The sequence below is a fragment of the Salvelinus alpinus genome, chromosome 1 (genome assembly GCF_045679555.1).
Source record: "Salvelinus alpinus chromosome 1, SLU_Salpinus.1, whole genome shotgun sequence".
Classification (NCBI taxonomy): domain Eukaryota; kingdom Metazoa; phylum Chordata; class Actinopteri; order Salmoniformes; family Salmonidae; genus Salvelinus; species Salvelinus alpinus.
The window spans coordinates 58,130,191-58,148,956 of NC_092086.1; the positions used below are offsets into that span (position 1 = coordinate 58,130,191).

General features: G+C 41.8%; 1 protein-coding gene across 3 annotated transcripts; it reads left to right on the plus strand.

The window, feature by feature from the left end:
• The first annotated feature begins 5,142 nt into the window (after nt 1-5,142).
• LOC139546525 (protein yippee-like 3) lies at nt 5,143-16,354 on the plus strand. Of its 3 annotated transcripts, none has more exons than XM_071355136.1 (6): nt 5,143-5,531; nt 11,044-11,178; nt 12,177-12,295; nt 13,527-13,570; nt 14,086-14,194; nt 14,381-16,354. In XM_071355136.1, the coding sequence occupies exons 3-6, from the start codon at nt 12,179-12,181 to the stop codon at nt 14,468-14,470; spliced, it is 360 nt and encodes a 119-aa protein (XP_071211237.1). In that variant the 5' UTR covers nt 5,143-5,531; nt 11,044-11,178; nt 12,177-12,178; the 3' UTR covers nt 14,471-16,354. The 3 variants fall into 3 exon arrangements, with proteins under 3 accessions (XP_071211237.1, XP_071211148.1, XP_071211322.1); XM_071355221.1 differs by lacking the exon at nt 5,143-5,531 and adding an exon at nt 8,675-8,907; XM_071355047.1 differs by lacking the exon at nt 11,044-11,178 and having other exon boundaries at nt 5,144-5,531.
• The last annotated feature ends 2,412 nt before the right edge of the window (nt 16,355-18,766 follow it).

Sequence of the window (18,766 nt, forward strand, 5' to 3'; positions counted from 1 at the left end):
GACTTGAGAGTTGAGTACAAGTCAGACCTTTAGCTAATGTAATGTTCTAATAATGCAACAAAGTTTAAGATATACACTACTGGTCCCAAATTTTAGAACACCTGCTCATTCAAGGTTTTTTTTTTTTTTTTACTATTTTCTACATTGTAGAATAATAGTGAAGACATCACAACTATGAAATAACACATATGGCAGCCTCTGGAACTGCCGATCTGCGGCCAACAAGGCAGAGTTCATCTCAGCCTATGCTTCCCTCCAGTCCCTCGACTTCTTGGCACTGACGGAAACATGGATTACCACAGATAACACTGCTACTCCTACTGCTCTCTCCTCGTCTGCCCACGTGTTCTCGCACACCCCGAGAGCTTCTGGTCAGCGGGGTGGTGGCACTGGGATCCTCATCTCTCCCAAGTGGACATTCTCTCTTTCTCCCCTGACCCATCTGTCTATCGCCTCCTTTGAATTCCATGCTGTCACAGTTACCAGCCCTTTCAAGCTTAACATCCTTATCATTTATCGCCCTCCAGGTTCCCTTGGAGAGTTCATCAATGAGCTTGACGCCTTGATAAGTTCCTTTCCTGAGGATGGCTCACCTCTCACAGTTCTGGGTGACTTTAACCTCCCCACGTCTACCTTTGACTCATTCCTCTCTGCCTCCTTCTTTCCACTCCTCTCCTCTTTTGACCTCACCCTCTCACCTTCCCCCCCTACTCACAAGGCAGGCAATACGCTTGACCTCATCTTTACTAGATGCTGCTCTTCCACTAATCTCATTGCAACTCCCCTCCAAGTCTCCGACCACTACCTTGTATCCTTTTCCCTCTCGCTCTCATCCAACACTTCCCACACTGCCCCTACTCGGATGGTATCGCGCCGTCCCAACCTTCGCTCTCTCTCCCCCGCTACTCTCTCCTCTTCCATCCTATCATCTCTTCCCTCTGCTCAAACCTTCTCCAACCTATCTCCTGATTCTGCCTCCTCAACCCTCCTCTCCTCGCTTTCTGCATCCTTTGACTCTCTATGTCCCCTATCCTCCAGGCCGGCTCAGTCCTCCCCTCCTGCTCCGTGGCTCGACGACTCATTGCGAGCTCACAGAACAGGGCTCCGGGCAGCCGAGGGGAAATGGAGGAAAACTCGCCTCCCTGCGGACCTGGCATCCTTTCACTCCCTCCTCTCTACATTCTCCTCTTCTGTCTCTGCTGCTAAAGCCACTTTCTACCACTCTAAATTCCAAGCATCTGCCTCTAACCCTAGGAAGCTCTTTGCCACCTTCTCCTCCCTCCTGAATCCTCCTCCCCCCCCCCCCCTCCTCCCTCTCTGCGGATGACTTCGTCAACCATTTTGGAAAGAAGGTCGACGACATCCGATCCTCGTTTGCTAAGTCAAACGACACCGCTGGTTCTGCTCACACTGCCCTACCCTGTGCTTTGACCTCTTTCTCCCCTCTCTCTCCAGATGAAATCTCGCGTCTTGTGACGGCCGGCCGCCCAACAACCTGCCCGCTTGACCCTATCCCCTCCTCTCTTCTCCAGACCATTTCCGGAGACCTTTTCCCTTACCTCACCTCGCTCATCAACTCATCCTTGACCGCTGGCTACGTCCCTTCCGTCTTCAAGAGAGCGAGAGTTGCACCCCTTCTGAAAAAACCTACACTCGATCCCTCCGATGTCAACAACTACAGACCAGTATCCCTTCTTTCTTTTCTCTCCAAAACTCTTGAACGTGCCGTCCTTGGCCAGCTCTCCTGCTATCTCTCTCAGAATGACCTTCTTGATCCAAATCAGTCAGGTTTCAAGACTAGTCATTCAACTGAGACTGCTCTTCTCTGTGTCACGGAGGCGCTCCGCACTGCTAAAGCTAACTCTCTCTCCTCTGCTCTCATCCTTCTAGACCTATCGGCTGCCTTTGATACTGTGAACCATCAGATCCTCCTCTCCACCCTCTCCGAGTTGGGCATCTCCGGCGCGGCCCACACTTGGATTGCGTCCTACCTGACAGGTCGCTCCTAACAGGTGGCGTGGCGAGAATCTATCTCCGCACCACGTGCTCTCACCACTGGTGTCCCCCAGGGCTCTGTTCTAGGCCCTCTCCTATTCTCGCTATACACCAAGTCACTTGGCTGTCATATCCTCACATGGTCTCTCCTATCATTGCTATGCAGACGACACACAATTCATCTTCTCCTTTCCCCCTTCTGATAACCAGGTGGCGAATCGCATCTCTGCATGTCTGGCAGACATATCAGTGTGGATGACGGATCACCACCTCAAGCTGAACCTCGGCAAGACGGAGCTGCTCTTCCTCCCGGGGAAGGACTGCCCGTTCCATGATCTCGCCATCACGGTTGACAACTCCATTGTGTCCTCCTCCCAGAGTGCTAAGAACCTTGGCGTGATCCTGGACAACACCCTGTCGTTCTCAACTAACATCAAGGCGGTGACCCGTTCCTGTAGGTTCATGCTCTACAACATTCGCAGAGTACGACCCTGCCTCACACAGGAAGCGGCGCAGGTCCTAATCCAGGCACTTGTCATCTCCCGTCTGGATTACTGCAACTCGCTGTTGGCTGGGCTCCCTGCCTGTGCCATTAAACCCCTACAACTCATCCAGAACGCCGCAGCCCGTCTGGTGTTCAACCTTCCCAAGTTCTCTCACGTCACCCCGCTCCTCCGCTCTCTCCACTGGCTTCCAGTTGAAGCTCGCATCCGCTACAAGAACATGGTGCTTGCCTACGGAGCTGTGAGGGGAACGGCACCTCCGTACCTTCAGGCTCTGATCAGGCCCTACACCCAAACAAGGGCACTGCGTTCATCCACCTCTGGCCTGCTCGCCTCCCTACCTCTGAGGAAGTACAGTTCCCGCTCAGCCCAGTCAAAACTGTTCGCTGCTCTGGCACCCCAATGGTGGAACAAACTCCCTCACGACGCCAGGTCAGCGGAGTCAATCACCACCTTCCGGAGACACCTGAAACCCCACCTCTTTAAGGAATACCTAGGATAGGATAAAGTAATCCTTCTAAACCCCCCCCCCCTTAAAAGAGTTAGATGCACTATTGTAAAGTGGTTGTTCCACTGGATATCATAAGGTGAATGCACCAATTTGTAAGTCGCTCTGGATAAGAGCGTCTGCTAAATGACTTAAATGTAATGTCAAATGTAAATATGGAATCATGTAGTAACCAAAAAAGTGTTAAACAAATCTAAATACATGTTATATTTGAGATTCTTCAAATAGCCACCCTTTGTCTTGATGACAGCTTTGCACACTTTTGGCATTCTCTCAACCAGCTTCATGAGGTAGTCACCTGGAATGCATTTCAATTAACAGGTGTGCCTTAAAAGTTCATTTGTGGAATTTCTTTCCTTCCTAGTGAGTTTGAGCCAATCAGTTGTGTTGTGATAAGGTAAGGGGGTATACAAAAGATAGCCCTATTTGATAAAATACTAAGTCCATATTATGGCAAGAACAGCTCAAATAAGCAAAGAGAAATGACAGTCCATAATCTTATTTCTTTTTTGTTTCTTTCTTTTTAGGGGTAGATCAGCTTTAATATTGCAGATAGATTGTAGCTTCCATCAATGTAATTGTCTGCATCACTTCCAATCCCCCATATATTTTTTTGCAAATATATATATATATATATATATATATATATATATATATACATATACATACATACACAGACATACATACATATAAATACATATACATATATACACACATCTTTAAAAATATATTTATATTGTTTATTACCCTCCACCCCTACCACCCCTTCCCCAATTGGAGCAAGCAAGTGAACAACAATGGCCTCTATTTCCTGCTTATACATACTATATACATTTTAAGGACACAGTCTATTTTACAATAGTTTTATTTTGTTTGTTTTTAACTCGTCATTCCTCTACCCTTAACCTCTCCCATATATTTATAATGTTTGAAGGTCAGTCAATATGGAACATTTCAAGAACTTTGAATATTTCTTAATGTGCAGTCTCAAAAACCATCAAGCGCTATTATGAAACTGGCTCTCATGAGGACCGCCACAGGAATGGAAGACCCAGAGTTACCTTTATTGCAGAGGATAAGTTCATTAGAGTTACCAGCCTCAGAAATTGCAGCCCAAATAAATGCTTCACAGAGTTCAAGTAACAGATACATCTCAACATCAACTGTTCAGAGGAGACTGCGTGAATCAGGCCTTCATGGTCGACTTGATACTTGAGTATATTTCAAACCAAATACTTTTAGACTTTTACTCAAGTAGTATTTTACTGGGTGACTTTCACTTTTACTTGAGTAATTTTGTTTTAAGGTATCTTTACTTTTACTCAAGTATGACAATTGAGTACTTTTTCCACCACTGACTCTCATTGAGCAGTGGCGACATATTGTTAACGTTTTATCCACAGCTCTCTGTCCATCACCATTGTAATCTCCTGTGAAGCCAAAATGCTCCCAAACTGGAGATTTAAATGATGATGGAGGATCCTCCAATTCTTGCTAATCAACCCCACCACTCGCCATCATACAGAACTAGTTCCAGATTGTGCCTCACAAAAGGATAGTTTGAAATGCGCCAGTTAAGATTAGAATGTCGATTACAACGTGTGCATATGCTATAGTTGTTTTAAAAGACTAGGTGGGTGAAGTCGGTGAGGGAGGAGCGCCTTGTTCAAATCAAACAAATCTGCGCCGCTTGGTTATTTTGTCAACAAGGCAGCATTATCCAGGCTTCAGAAACATGCCCGGAAATCGAATGCAGTAAACGTTCAGCCAGTGCAAAACACGCTACATTGGCGCCCGGGCGAAATTAGTCGAATCCCCTCAGATACGAGTCCATTTGGACTCCCGAGGGCGCAGCAGTGCTCGAGGCGTCACTACAGACCCTGGTTCAATCCCGGGCTGTATCACAACCGGCCATGATCGGGAGTCCAGTACAATTGGCCCAGCGTAAGATGGAGGGTTTGGCCAGTATAGGCCGTCATTGTAAATAAGAATTTGTTCATAACTGACTTGCTTAGTTAAATAAAGATTAAAACAAGTCACAATTCAACCTAATTGGCTGACCTACATTCCCAGTCAATCTGACAATTCTCATTGGTCGTCGGGGATTTGTTTTGTAGCTGGTGACGTGTTGGTACCGCCTCCTTAACCAGCGTTGTAAACAAACCCTGGATAATATTGGAAGTTTGTCCCCGCACCACGAAAATATCCTATCCTTAAAAAATTAGTCGGAGTAGCTATAGTTCTTTTAAAATTTTAACTACAAAATACACGAAACGGTTTCATCTCAGAGAAAAACTTGTTCCTGTTGTCAAGTGTGAGAAACCGAGAGAGAACAGCTGCAAGACGATTTTTGTTTGTTTGGTTTGGATCCGTCCGATGGTTTCTTGCTGAAAAAGTGACAAAAACAAGCTATCCCCTAGACGATTGAGCAATTTACCGATGCAGTTGACCTATCCAACGGTAGTTTTCTGGTCACATATTCGTTAAAATTAGGTCTTCCATTGAACATCCGATAACTACGTTAGGTGAGTGAGTTATTTTCTATTGTGCTTTTATTTCCTTCCATGTTGCTAGCTGAGCCTGACATGGCGGGTTTACAGTAAACATATTAAACGCCTCCTGTAAACCCAGAATATGGTTCAGTTGATAGCTACTAAACTAATGTCAACATGTTAGTTAATCTCTCACGGTAGCTGGCTAAAATGGATAGTTTGGTAGAGAGGAAGACTGTCGGTGAATAATTCACTGTATGAAACGTTTTGGGGAATTCTTGGCTAGCTGGTTGCTTTGTCAGAATGTGGAGCGAGTCAGCTACGTTAACGTTAGCAGGCCAGCAAAATTGCAAGGATCAGTGATGTTTTGCTTGTTGTTGTATATGCCGTGACATTAATACTGCCCGTTATTTTGAAATTACTCTAGCTACAATAATGATTTTTCACACGGACATTTAACCGTTTTAAATGACCCAAGACTTTTGAGTAAAAAAAAGTAAAATTTCCCCCATCCATCTATAGAGCGCTACTCACTCTGACCATACATAGTCGGTTTTAGCTGGTACAGTAAAGTAGGTCAATGCATGTTGTGTTCTGTCTGGTGCAATGGTCAGCGTTATCGGGATCCTTGCGACGTCCTTACCCAAAACTTAACCCCTAACCCTTACTTAAAACTTTTAAAAATGTAAACTTCAATGGTGTAGGGACGTTCCAAGGATCGTGGATAGCGCGGAGCATCGCTTGATAGCACGGACCCTTCTGTAATTGTACCAGGAAGTGAGCTGCGAATTAGACAACAGAGGTAAAGTTGGTTTTATATTCACACGTTCGGACATTCGCCAAAAGCCATTTAAAACTGTATAAATCAATAACTAATTCACTGTTTGTCACAGAAACATCAAACTAGGTATGACTTATTCTATAAATATCTAGCATACTTTAACAACATTTGTTTTGAGGAAAGAGGCTGTTATACCCTATTAGAAGGGGCTTGGCAGAAAATTCTGCATCTTCAGTCATATTAAAATAGATTACAGGAAAAAACTACAGGATGAAGGGGTCAGGTCTGACTAACAAAGATGACTGGTGGATGGATCAAGAGAACCAAGAGGATCAACATGGACATTCCACAGTGGAGAGTGAACCATAACATACACTACCGTTCAAAAGTTTGGGGTCACTTAGAAATGTCCTTGCACATTTTTTGTCCTATAAAATAACATCAACTTTATCAGAAATACAGTGTAGACATTGTTAATGTTGTAAATGACTATTGTAGCTGGAAACGACAGATTTCTTTAAATGGAATATCTACATAGGCGTATAGAGGCCCATTATCAGCAACCATCACTCCTGTGGCACATTGTGTTAGCTAATCCAAGTTTATCATTTTAAATGGCTAATTGATCATTAGAAAACCCTTTTGCAATTATGTTTGCACAGCTGAAAACTGTTGTACTGATTAAAGAAGCAATAAAACTGGCCTTTAGACTAGTTGGTGCATCAGCATTTGTGGGTTCGATTACAGGCTCAAAATGGCCAGAAACAAATAACTTTCTTCTGAAACTCGTCAGTCTATTCTTGTTCTGAGAAATTAAGGCTATTCCATGTGAGAAATTACCAAGAAACGGAAGATCTCGTACAACGCTGTGTACTACTCCCTTCACAGAACAGCGCAAACTGGTCTAACCAGAATCGAAAGAGGAGTGGGAGGCCCTGGTGCACAACTGAGCAAGAGGACAAGTACATTCGAGTGTCTAGTTTGAGAAACAGATGCCTCACAAGTCCTCAACTGGCAGCTTCATTAAATAGTACCCGCAAAACACCAGTCTCAATGTCAACAGTGAAGAGGCGACTCCGGGATGCTGGCCTTCTAGGCAGAGTTGCAAAGAAAAAGCCATATCTCAGACTGGCCAATAAAAAGGAAAGATTAAGATGGGCAAAATAATACAAACACTGGACAGAGGAAGATTGGAAAAAAAGTGTTATGGACAGACAAATCTAAGTTTGAGGTGTTTTGATCACAAAGAAGAAAATTTGTGAGACGCAGAAAAAATTTAACGGTGCTGGAGGAGTGCTTGATGCTATCTGTCAAGCATGGTGGAGGCAATGTGATGGTCTGGGGGTGCTTTGGTGGTGGTGAAGTTGGAGATTTGTACAGGGTAAAATAGATCTTCAAGAAGGAAGGCTATCACTCCATTTTGCACCGCCATGCCATACCCTGTGGACGGCACTTAATTGCAGCCAATTTCCTCCTACAACAGGACAACGACCCAAAGCACAGCTCCAAACTATGTAAGAACTATTTAGGGAAGAAGCAGTCAGCTGGTATTCTGTCTAAAATGGAGTGGCCAGCACAGTCACCTATTGAGCTGTTGTGGGAGCAGCTTGACCGTATGGTACGTAAGAAGTGCCAATCCAATTTGTGGGAGGTGCTTCAGGAAGCATGGGGTGAAATCTCTTCAGATTACCTCAACATATTGGCAACTAGAATGCCAAAGGTCTGCAAGGCTGTAATTGCTGCAAATGGAGGATTCTTTGATGAAAGCAAAGTTTGAAGGACACAATTATTACTTCAATTAAAATTGATTATGTTTCACCTTGTCAACGTGTTGACTATATTTCCTATTCATTTTGCAACTAATTTCATGTACGTTTTCATGGAAAACAAGGACATTTCTAAGTGACCCCAAACTTTTGAACGGTAGTGTACATATATACAGCTCTGGAAAAAATTAAGAGACCACTGCAAACTATCAGATTCTCTGATTTTTATTATTTATAATTATGTGTTTGGGTAAAATGAAAAGTTTTATTCTATAAACTACTGACAACGTTTCTCCCATATTCCAAATAAAAAATATTGTAATTTAGAGCGTTTATTTGCAGAAAGTGGTCAAAATTAGAAAAAACATGCAGTGTTGTCAGACCTCAAATAATACTAAGAAAATAACTTCATATTCATTTTTGAACAACACAATACAATAAAAAATAAAAACTTTTTAACAGAAATCAATATTTGGTGGAATAACCCTGATTTTCAATCACAGCTTTCATGCGTCTTGGCATGCTCTCCACCAGTCTTTCACATTGATTTTGGGTGACTTTGTGCCTCTCCCCAGATTTTCACTGATCTTCCACCAAATTCCACAGTGGGTGTGAGACACTGTGGCTTGTAGGCCTCTCCAGGTCTCACACCCACTGTGAAATTTGGTACATGTTTGGTTTTTGGGCTAAATGTATACATTATGATTTGCCTCTGAACTGTATGTGAACCCTTCTGCAATCTTTTTCCCCAGTCTTCAATGCGAAGCAACACTGTTCAATGTGTGCTTTGCATCATCCAGAGAAAAATGATGACAGTAGGCTATGAAAACTCATGTAGTTTCATCTTTCAAGACATTTAGAAGTATGAAACTTTGTCTTGAAACTTTTTTATCGGTTATCCTTGTATTATTGCTCTAATGTTCTATTATCATGACTCTATGTTATTATTCTACTATGAGAGATACTAGATACACACTATGATAGCGATTCACTGTAATAGGTACACACGTTGTATCTGGCACAAGTGACGATTAAACTGATTTCAAATATTGCATTTATTGTCATGTTTGATATTATAACATTGATGTGTGATACCTTTTTTTTATCAACGCATACTTTTTTTTGCAAATATATGCCTTTATTACTATATGATTTACAGTTGAAGTCGGAAGTTTGCATACGCTTGGTTTGAGTCAATTAAACATGTTTTTTAACCACTCTACAAATTTCTTATCAACAAACTATTGTTTTGGAAAGTCGGTATTCACATCTACTTTGTGCATGACACAAGTAATTTTTCCAACAATTGTTTACAGACAGATTATTTCACTGTATCACAATTCCAGTGGGTCAGAAGTTTACATACACTAAGTTGACTGTGCCTTTAAACAGCTTGGAAAATTCCAGAAGATGATGTCATGGCTTTAGAAGCTTCTGATAGGCTAATTGACATCATTTGAGTCAATTGGAGTTGTACCTGTGGATGTATTTCAAGGCCTACCTTCAAACGCAGTGCCTCTTTGCTTAACATGGGAAAATCAAAAGAAATCAGCCAAGACCTCAGAATTTTTTTTTTTAGAACTCCATATGTCTGGTTTGTCATTGGTAGCAATTTCCAAACGCCTGAAGGTACCACGTTCATCTGTACAAACAATAGTACGCAAGTATGAACACCATGGGACCATGCAGCCGTCATACCGCTCAGGAAGGAGATGCTTTCTGTCTCCTAGAGAAGAACGTACTTTGGTGTGAAAAGTGCAAATCAATCCCAGAACAACAGCAAAGGACCTTGTGAAGATGCTAGAGGAAACAGGTACAAAAGTATCTATATCCACAGTAAAACAAGTCCTATATTGACATAACCTGAAAGGCAGCTCAGCACGGAAGAAGCCACTGCTCCAAAACAACCATAAAAGTGCCAGACTACAGTTTGCAACTGCACATGGGGACAAAGATCGTACTTTTTGGAGAAATGTCCTCTGGCCTGATGAAACAAAAATAGAACTGTTTGGTCATAATGACCATCGTTATGTTTGGAGGAAAAAGGGGGAGGCTTGCAAGCCGAAGAACACCATCCCAACTGTGAAGCACGGGGGTGGCAGCATCATGTTGTGGGTGTGCTTTGCTTCAGGAGGGACTGGTGCACTTCACAAAATAGATGGCATTATGAGGGAGGACAATTATGTGCATATATTGAAGCACCATCTCAAGACATCAGTCAGGAAGTTAAAGCTTGGTCGCAAATGGGTCTTCCAAATCGACAATGACCCCAAGCATACTCCCAAAGTTGTGGCAAAATGGCTTAAGGACAACAAAGTCAAGGTATTGGAGTGGCCATCACAAAGCCCTGACTTCAATCCCATAGAAATTTTGTGGGCAGACGTGAAAAGGCGTGTGTGAGCAAGGAAGCCTACAAACCTGACTCAGTTACACCAGCTCTGTCAGGAGGAATGGGCCAAAATTCACCCAACTTATTGTGGGAAGCTTGTGGAAGACTACCCAAAACATTTGACCCAAGTTAAACAATTTAAAGGCAATACTACCAAATACTAATTGAGTGTATGTAAACTTCTGACCCACTGGAAATGTGATGAAAGAAATAAAAGCTGAAATAAATCATTCTCTCTACTATTATTCTGACATTTCACATCTTAAAATAAAGTGGTGATCGTAACTGACCTAAGACAGGGAATTTTTACTATGATTAAATGTCAGGAATTGTGAACAACTGAGTTTAAATGTATTTGGATAAGGGTTATGTAAAGTTCTGACTTCAATTGTATACTGCCTGAATACTCAACAATGATTAACACCAGTTATGTGTGCTTCTGTCAGTTTGTGGTCAAATGCATGTCATTTTAGCAATTGAACAAAAATCCAAAATCCATTAAATTTGAAAATGTTCCTGATTGCAAAAGCATGTAGCAGAATGTGGGTATTCCAGAACTGTAATTTACATGTAAATAAACAACCCTGTTTTATGTTTTGAATACTGCAGATAGAATGCTCTGTGTGCCAGAGATGGTACCATTCAGCTTGTCTGGGGATGACAAAGAAGGACTTCAACAAAGCCAAAATAGAAAATGATTGGAAAAGGCGCCTCTTTGCTGTTAAGTTAGAGAAGTATAAAAAAGTAATGTTGTGCCTTGTAACTACTTTAGCATGTGGATCTGTTGCACTAAAATGCAAACATTGATTTGGCATACAATTTAAGATTGTACAACTTTATGGTAACATTGTCTAACTTCACATAGAACAAGATTGTACAACTTTATGGTGACATTAACATTTCTTTAAAGTTATTGCAAATAAATGCACATTTTCCCTTTTTTCTGAAACAATCACTGAAATTGTTATAGATTTCTTAATTTTTAAATGCAATATTTGAAATTTATGTATTTCTATCAAATAAAAACTGGATTTTCTACTCAAAGCAAAGGTTGTAAAAGTATACTAGACATTTATAGAATAAATCATACCTAGTTTGATGATTCTGTCATAATCAGTGAAAACGTTATTGATTTTTACCATTTTTAAATTGCTTTTGGATAATGTCTGTTGAATGTCCAAGTGTGTGAATATAAAACCAACTTTACCTTGGTAATTAGACATGCATATGGCTTGAAATATAATCACTAATATGTGCCCAGACCTGTTTCCCACTCCTATTAATACAGTTAGTTGATTATTGTGTGATTCATATTCCTTCTGACATTTTTTTGTGACACTCTTGTACCATCACAAGGTGTGACCTGTCATGTGTAAATAGAGAGGAAATTAACATTTGAGTGCATACATTTCTACAGACAGCCAAAAGTTATTGAACTTGTTTCGCACACTTTCATTTTCTTTTTCCAGTTTTCATTTGAAAGCCATGGGAATCATATGTTGCTCTTTGTGTTTGTGTTGTTTACCCAACTTTGCCTAACCCTATTTGGCAAATACGCTTACAAAATAGAATTTTCTCATAGTTACTGCACGACACAAATAGTGAAGTTTAGGGTTTACTACAGTCACATTTAGGAGTAGACTAGCATTATGAGTCCCTGTAATGCCCTATATCCTCTCTTTCTCCTCTCCTGTTTTCCTGTTAAACGCTAAGTCACTCTGTTTCCCTCTCTATCTCCGCAGACATGGTGAAGCTGACAAAGGCTAAGACGTTCCAAGCGTACCTAGACTCGTGCCACCGCAGGTACAGCTGTGTTCACTGCCGAGCACACCTGGCCAACCATGATGACCTCATCTCCAAGGTGAGACTACATGGACCATTTATGGCTAGTGGGTTAAATTCCATATAGTTGAATAATAAGCCTATGTGTTGGTTGCAGGGGTTGGAACCTGTACAGGGAACAGAACCGAAAACCGGAAAATAATGGTATTTTTCAAGGAACAGAAACGTAACTGGGAACGAAAGTGATCCATACTGTTCCAGAACAGAACCGTTATTTTAAAAGCATGGAAACCGGTTAACGTTATTTGATTATTTTTTTCTAGTCCCACAAAAAAAACGCAACAAAGCGCCAATGCAAAACCCTCTATCATTCAAACTTATTCCAGCGTCTGGCTGCAAGCTGAGAATCTTTGCCTGTGCGTGTTTAGGCTACCTGCCCCCCCCCCACAGGAAAGGATGGATTTACTTTTTCAATGCCAGTTAAGGATACTATATGCCTAGTTATCACATTTCACGTTGGATTTATTTTTATTCTGATGCCGCTCTGCACACACAAGCGGTAGCTTGCTAGCTCAAGCGCGTTAGCTTGCTAGCTCAAGCGCGTTAGCTTGCTAGCTCAAGCGCGTTAGCTTGCTAGCTCAATGGGCATTCAAAGTTCCTTCATATAAACTGCTCCTCCTAGGTATAATTATGTGGACCTTATTCAGATAATGCATGTCATAACAAGATGCCTAGCGCTTCAAGTCTGCTCCTCAACCCTCTCTTGCCCTAACCCCACCCGTAAAATTTCAGTCACATCTTGCGCCATAGGCTACCCTTGTCCGTCCATCACGCATGTATACAACTAGCTTGCCTGCTCTATCTACACTGATTGGTAAAGTAATTTAATGAGCTAAATGTAAAAAGCGGTTTATTTTCACAGGTTAAAAAAGGAACAGAAAGGAAAGCTGGTACTGTTTTTGGTTCGAACCGGTCAGAGCTTTATTTTGCTGGTCGAAACAGTGAAACAGAACATAACAAATAGTGGTTTTCTTTAGAACAAAACGATAGGAAAATAATTTTGGTTCCAACCCCTGGTTGGCTATGTGAAATGATATTACATTTCAATAACAAGTAATAACATTGGAATAACGAGAAACAACAGCCACAGCCCTCTGTTGCAGTGTAAGCTGGGAAACGTTACCTCAATGTCCCACTTTCCTTAAAACCACAGATTTTTTTTAAATATTTGATTTTGCATTGTCTCTCTCGCTCTCTCTCCCTGTCTTTTTGGCACATTTGAGTTCATTCTCTTTTTTTCTGTCATCCAGTCTTTTCAGGGTAGCCAGGGTCGTGCCTACCTCTTCAACTCTGTGTGAGTATCTTTACTTGTCATCCAGTGTATGACCATATAGCCTACACAGTGTACCCATAATTTAATGAACAAAATAATATCCCTTTTAGGTCCCTAAAACACAGTCCTACCTTAGTTACCGCTCAAGCCTCAGTACACTGTCATTATCATGCATCTGCCAGGTTCTCCTTATGCCACTTCAGTGTGTTTACGCTAGTCCTGTAAGCCATACAATGCACCCTGAAGCCAGTTCACTATCCTAACAGTGGAGGTCACGTTCTGTTTGCTGTAGTTTGCATTTAGTAGTTAGCATGTCATTTCTCAACTGGTACATAGCAAACTCCCCCTGATGTGGGGCTAAATATTAGGTTCTGAATAGAATTATCACTTTTCTTGTTAAAAAATATAATATAAATGCTTACCTGGTGGGTCACCAGAAAATCTGATAAGCTGATAAGTCGGGTCACAAAATGGACATTTGTGGCGGGGAACCATGGCGGTAATTGACCTGTGGTTCTTGTTCCTGGTGTTTTCAGGGTGAACGTGGGCTGTGGTCCTGCCGAGGAGAGGCTGCTACTCACCGGGCTCCACGCTGTGGCAGACATCTACTGTGAGAGCTGCCACACCACACTGGGCTGGAAATACGTAAGGACAAACACACACACATACTATGCTACTGCTCTATGTCTCCACACTGTAAATAATGAAGAACTAAAATAATATCCGCAATCCCCATCCTCAGTAAATGTAGATGTCTTTTAAGCTTGTCTACCATGCACTCCCGCCTCTTATTCCCCCCCCCCCCCCCACCCTCTATCCCTCTTCCTACAGGAGCAGGCCTTTGAGTTGAGTCAGAAGTACAAGGAGGGGAAGTTCATCATTGAGCTGTCCCACATGATAAAGGACAATGGCTGGGACTGAGAGGTGAAGGGAGATGTTTTCATTGATGTTTCGTCCCTCATCCGTTGTTCTTCCTGGCCTGAATGTGTGTCCCCTCACCCTGCGTAAGGGCCATCATCTCTGCCACTCCGTCACTTCATACAGCTTTGCCAAGAATAGCATGTGATGTTTGTTTTTATATATATATCTATATACACACGGAGTATTCCAAACATTAGGAACACTTTCTTAATATTGAGTTGCACCCCTCCTTTTTGCCCTCAAAACAGCCTCAGTTCATCAGGGTATGGACTCTACAAGGTGTTGAAAGCGTTTCACAGGGATGCTGGCCCATGTTGAGTCCAATGCTTCCCACAGTTGTCAAGTTGTCTAGATGTCCTTTGGGTGGTCGACCATTCTTGATACACACAGGAAACTGTTGGGCGTGAAAAATCCAGCAGCGTTGCAGTTCTTGACACAAACTGGTGCGCCTGGCATCTACTACCATACCCCATTCAAAGGCACTTCATTATTTTGTCTTGCCCATTTACCCTCTGAATGGCACACATACACAATCCAGGGCTCAATTATCTCAAATCCTTCTTCAACCTGTCTCCTCGCCTTCATCTACACTGATTGAAGTGATTTGAACAAGTGACATCAATAAGGGATCATAGACTGACCAGGTGAATCTATGTCATGGAAAGAGCAGGTGTTCTTAATGTTTTTGTATACTCTGTGTGTGTGTGTGATACATGTATATATAACTATACACACACACTCGTAGGTTTTACGAGTTTTATATCAAGTCTACCCCACTATTACGGGAGCACCTTTTATCAATATCGATATATCCCAATGTTTAGTTCTATCATGGTAGAGAATGAGCGAGTACAGGCTGTGTGAGTGCCAGTGAGTGTGTGAGCGCAAGCAAGAGTTTGTATACCCTCGGGCATGTGTGAGTTGTGTGTTTACGAGTGTGTGTGTGTGTGTGTTGCAGTGCGACCACCTCCTTAGCAACCTCACTAAATCCTACTCATGTAATCCGTGCATCTGTGTGGGATCGTAGTCAGACAAAAAACTAAATTCTCTCTCATTAAGTGCAATTCACAGGGTTGAGACAATTAGACCGTTATGCAAAAACCTAGCGCCCTCAAGGCTGTTCCCTTTTTTTCAGTTTTTAGGTGAATGTGTGAAAAAGCAAGTTACCTTGCTTTGTGTGTGTGTGTTTTAAGACTTCATACTTAATGTTTGATGGTACAAGCAGAGTTGGAAAAAAGTCATTACGTTTATCTCAAATGGACTATCAAGTGCAATAAAGTAGGGTGTGAGTGTGCCTGGTTAAAGTGTCAGCAATATAACATTGGTCATGTTTTTTTTAATCCTTTAAATGACAATCAATGTATTCAGTTATTAATGATGTTAAAGGCTGCAGCATGACACAGTTTGTAAGTGTTTCTGTGCGATTGGCCCGTGTGAGTTTGAATACTGTGTGTGTAAATGTTTGGTGTATGGGTATTTTCTCTGTATTCTGCCTGTGGGTATGCATTTTATGGTTTGTGTGTGAGTGTTTATACTGTGTGTATGCAGTGTGAGTGTACAGTGTAAGTTTGTATGATCAGATGCAGTACTTGTTAGATAGACTGTTAGCAAATGCTTTAGTTTTGGGGTAAAATCTATTGTTTCTGATGTGTAATTGGATATCCATTTTTACGTTATTTCCTTTTGAGATCAATCTTGTAAATACAGCTTAACATTGAGCAGCATGTACATAAGCATTTATTTGATAATATAAGAGAGCAATGTGTAATATCAAAAAGGATGAATATATCTATAATTATGTAGCAGATTGTGACTGTGTAAGCTTTTCCATTAAAGTGTTTTATTTTAACCTGAACTCGCACATTAAAGTATGTGGTAAATATATTTGCCTGTTGTTTCTATTACAGTAGCTAGGTTTCCATCCAATTGGCCACAGATTTTCATGCGAATTTCCAAAATCTGCATGAACAAAATATGCGCATTTTTCCACCAGTGGTGTTTCCACCAAATGGACCGGTTGCGGATAAAAAGCAGTGCGTGATGACGTAGTGCACATAAAAATGTTATTTTTCGCATAAATTGTCATGAACCGAATAAAATCGAAAGTTCAATGTGTTTTCAACTCGCACTTTCAACTCTACAAATAATTTTGTCACAACTGTTTAATTAAATAGCAAATGTGCCCACTCCGGTCTTGGCACGTACGCTCTAGACAACAGCTTGCAGATATAGAGCGGGGATAGATAGCGGTCTGAAACCACGCAGTGCGCCTTGTCGGATTTTTGAGGATGGTTAGGTAGGCTCCGCCAGTCTTTCAGTATGGTGCGGGTGAAGCACGCCTCTGTTTCAAACAGCGCGTCTGAGCAGTTCTTCAACTGTCGGGAGAAATGGCAACTTCCTGGTCCTGGAGCAGCTCAAACTGTGTATGTCTCAATGAGATGCCATCTTCATCTTAACCGACTTCATTTGGCTTCAATGAGCTATTGAGTCTTCAAATAGGAATGAATGGTGTCACGTGATCGCTTGCTTTGTCCATTCATATACAGTACCAGTCAAAGGTTTGGACACCTACTCATTCCAGGGTTTTTCTTTATTTTACTATTTTTTACATTGTAGAATAATAGTGAAGACATCAAAACTGTGAAATAACACATATGGAATCATGTAGTAGCCAACGTTTGCCTTGATCACAGCTTTGCACACTTGGTATTCTCTCAACCAGCTTCATGAGGTAGTCACCTGGAATGCATTTCAATTAACAGGTGTGCCTTCTTAAAAGTTAATTTGTGGAATTTCTTTCCTTAATGCATTTGAGCCAATCCGTTGTATTGTGACAAGGTAGGGGTTGTATACAGAAGATAGCCCTATTTGGTAAAAGACTAAGCCCATATTATGTTCAGAACAGCTCACGTAAGCAAAGAGAAACGACAGTCCATCATTACTTTAAGACATGAAGGTCAGTCAGTTCAGAAAATTTCAAGAACTTTGAAAGTTTCTAAAAGTGCAGTTGCAAAAACCATCAAGCGCTATGATGGGGAAACTGTCTCTCATGCTCTGCTGCAGAGGATGAGTTACCAGCTTCAGAAATTGCAGCCCAAATAAATGCTTCACAGAGTTCAAGTAACAGACACATATCAATGTCAACTATTCAGAGGAGACTGCGTGAATCAGGCCTTCATGGTCGAATTGCTGCAAAGAAACTACTACTAAAGGACACCAATAAGAAGAAGACGTGCTTGGGCCAAGAAACACGAGCAATGGACATTAGACCAGTGGAAACCTGTCCTTTGGCCTGATGAGCAGTTGGAATGCAGAATATGTGAACGGATGATCTCAGCATGTGTTGTTCCTACCGTGAAGCATGGAGGAGGAGGTGTGATGGTGTGGGGATGCTTTGCAGGTGACACTGTCAGTGATTTATTTAGAATTCAAAGCACACTTAACCAGCATGGCTACCACAGCATTCTGCAGCAATACGCCATCCCATCTGGTTTGCGGTTAGTGGGACTATAATTTTTTTTTCAACAGGACAATGACCCAACGAGATATTTGACGAATAAGGAGAGTGATGGAGTGCTGCTGACCTGGTCAGATGACCTGGCCTCCACAATCACCCAACCTCAACCCAATTGAGATGGTTTGGGATGAGTTGGACCGCAGAGTGAAGGAAAAGCAGCCAACAAGTGTTCAGTATATGTGGGAACTCCTTCAAGACTGTTGGAAAAGCATTCCAGGTGAAGCTGGTTGAGAGAATGCCAAGAGTGTGCAAAGCTGTCATCAAGGCAAAGGGTGGCTCCTTTGAAGATTCTAAAGTAATAAATATATTTGATTTGTTTAACACTATTTTGGTTACTACATGATTCCATATGTGTTATTTCATAGTTTTGATGTCTTCACTATTATTCTACAATATAGAAAATAGTAAAAATAAAGAAAAACCCTTGAATGAGTAGGTGTGTCCAAACTTTTGAATGGTACTGTATATTCACACAAAAGTATGTGGACACCTTCAAATGAATGGATTCTGCTATTTAAGCCACACCCGTTGCCTACAGGTGTATAAAATCGAGAACTCAGCCATGCAATCTCCATAGACAAACATTGGCAATAGAATGGCCTTACTGTAGAGCTCAGTGACTTTCAATGTGGCATCGTCATAGGATGCCATCTTTCCTTCAAGTCAGTTCGTCAAATTTCTGCCCTGCACGAGCCCCGGTAAAGTGCTGTTATTGTGAAGTGGAAACGTCAAGGAGCAACAACGGCTCAGCCGCAAAGTGGTAGGCCACACAAGCTCAC

Bases quoted from the DNA above. Each gene is read 5' to 3' on its own strand.
- LOC139546525 (XM_071355136.1), top strand. From the start codon at position 12,179: ATGGTGAAGCTGACAAAGGCTAAGACGTTCCAAGCGTACCTAGACTCG. The intron at 12,296-13,526 runs GTGAGACTACAT...TCTGTCATCCAG, and splicing joins ATGATGACCTCATCTCCAAG to TCTTTTCAGGGTAGCCAGGG. The intron at 13,571-14,085 runs GTGAGTATCTTT...TGGTGTTTTCAG, and splicing joins GCCTACCTCTTCAACTCTGT to GGTGAACGTGGGCTGTGGTC.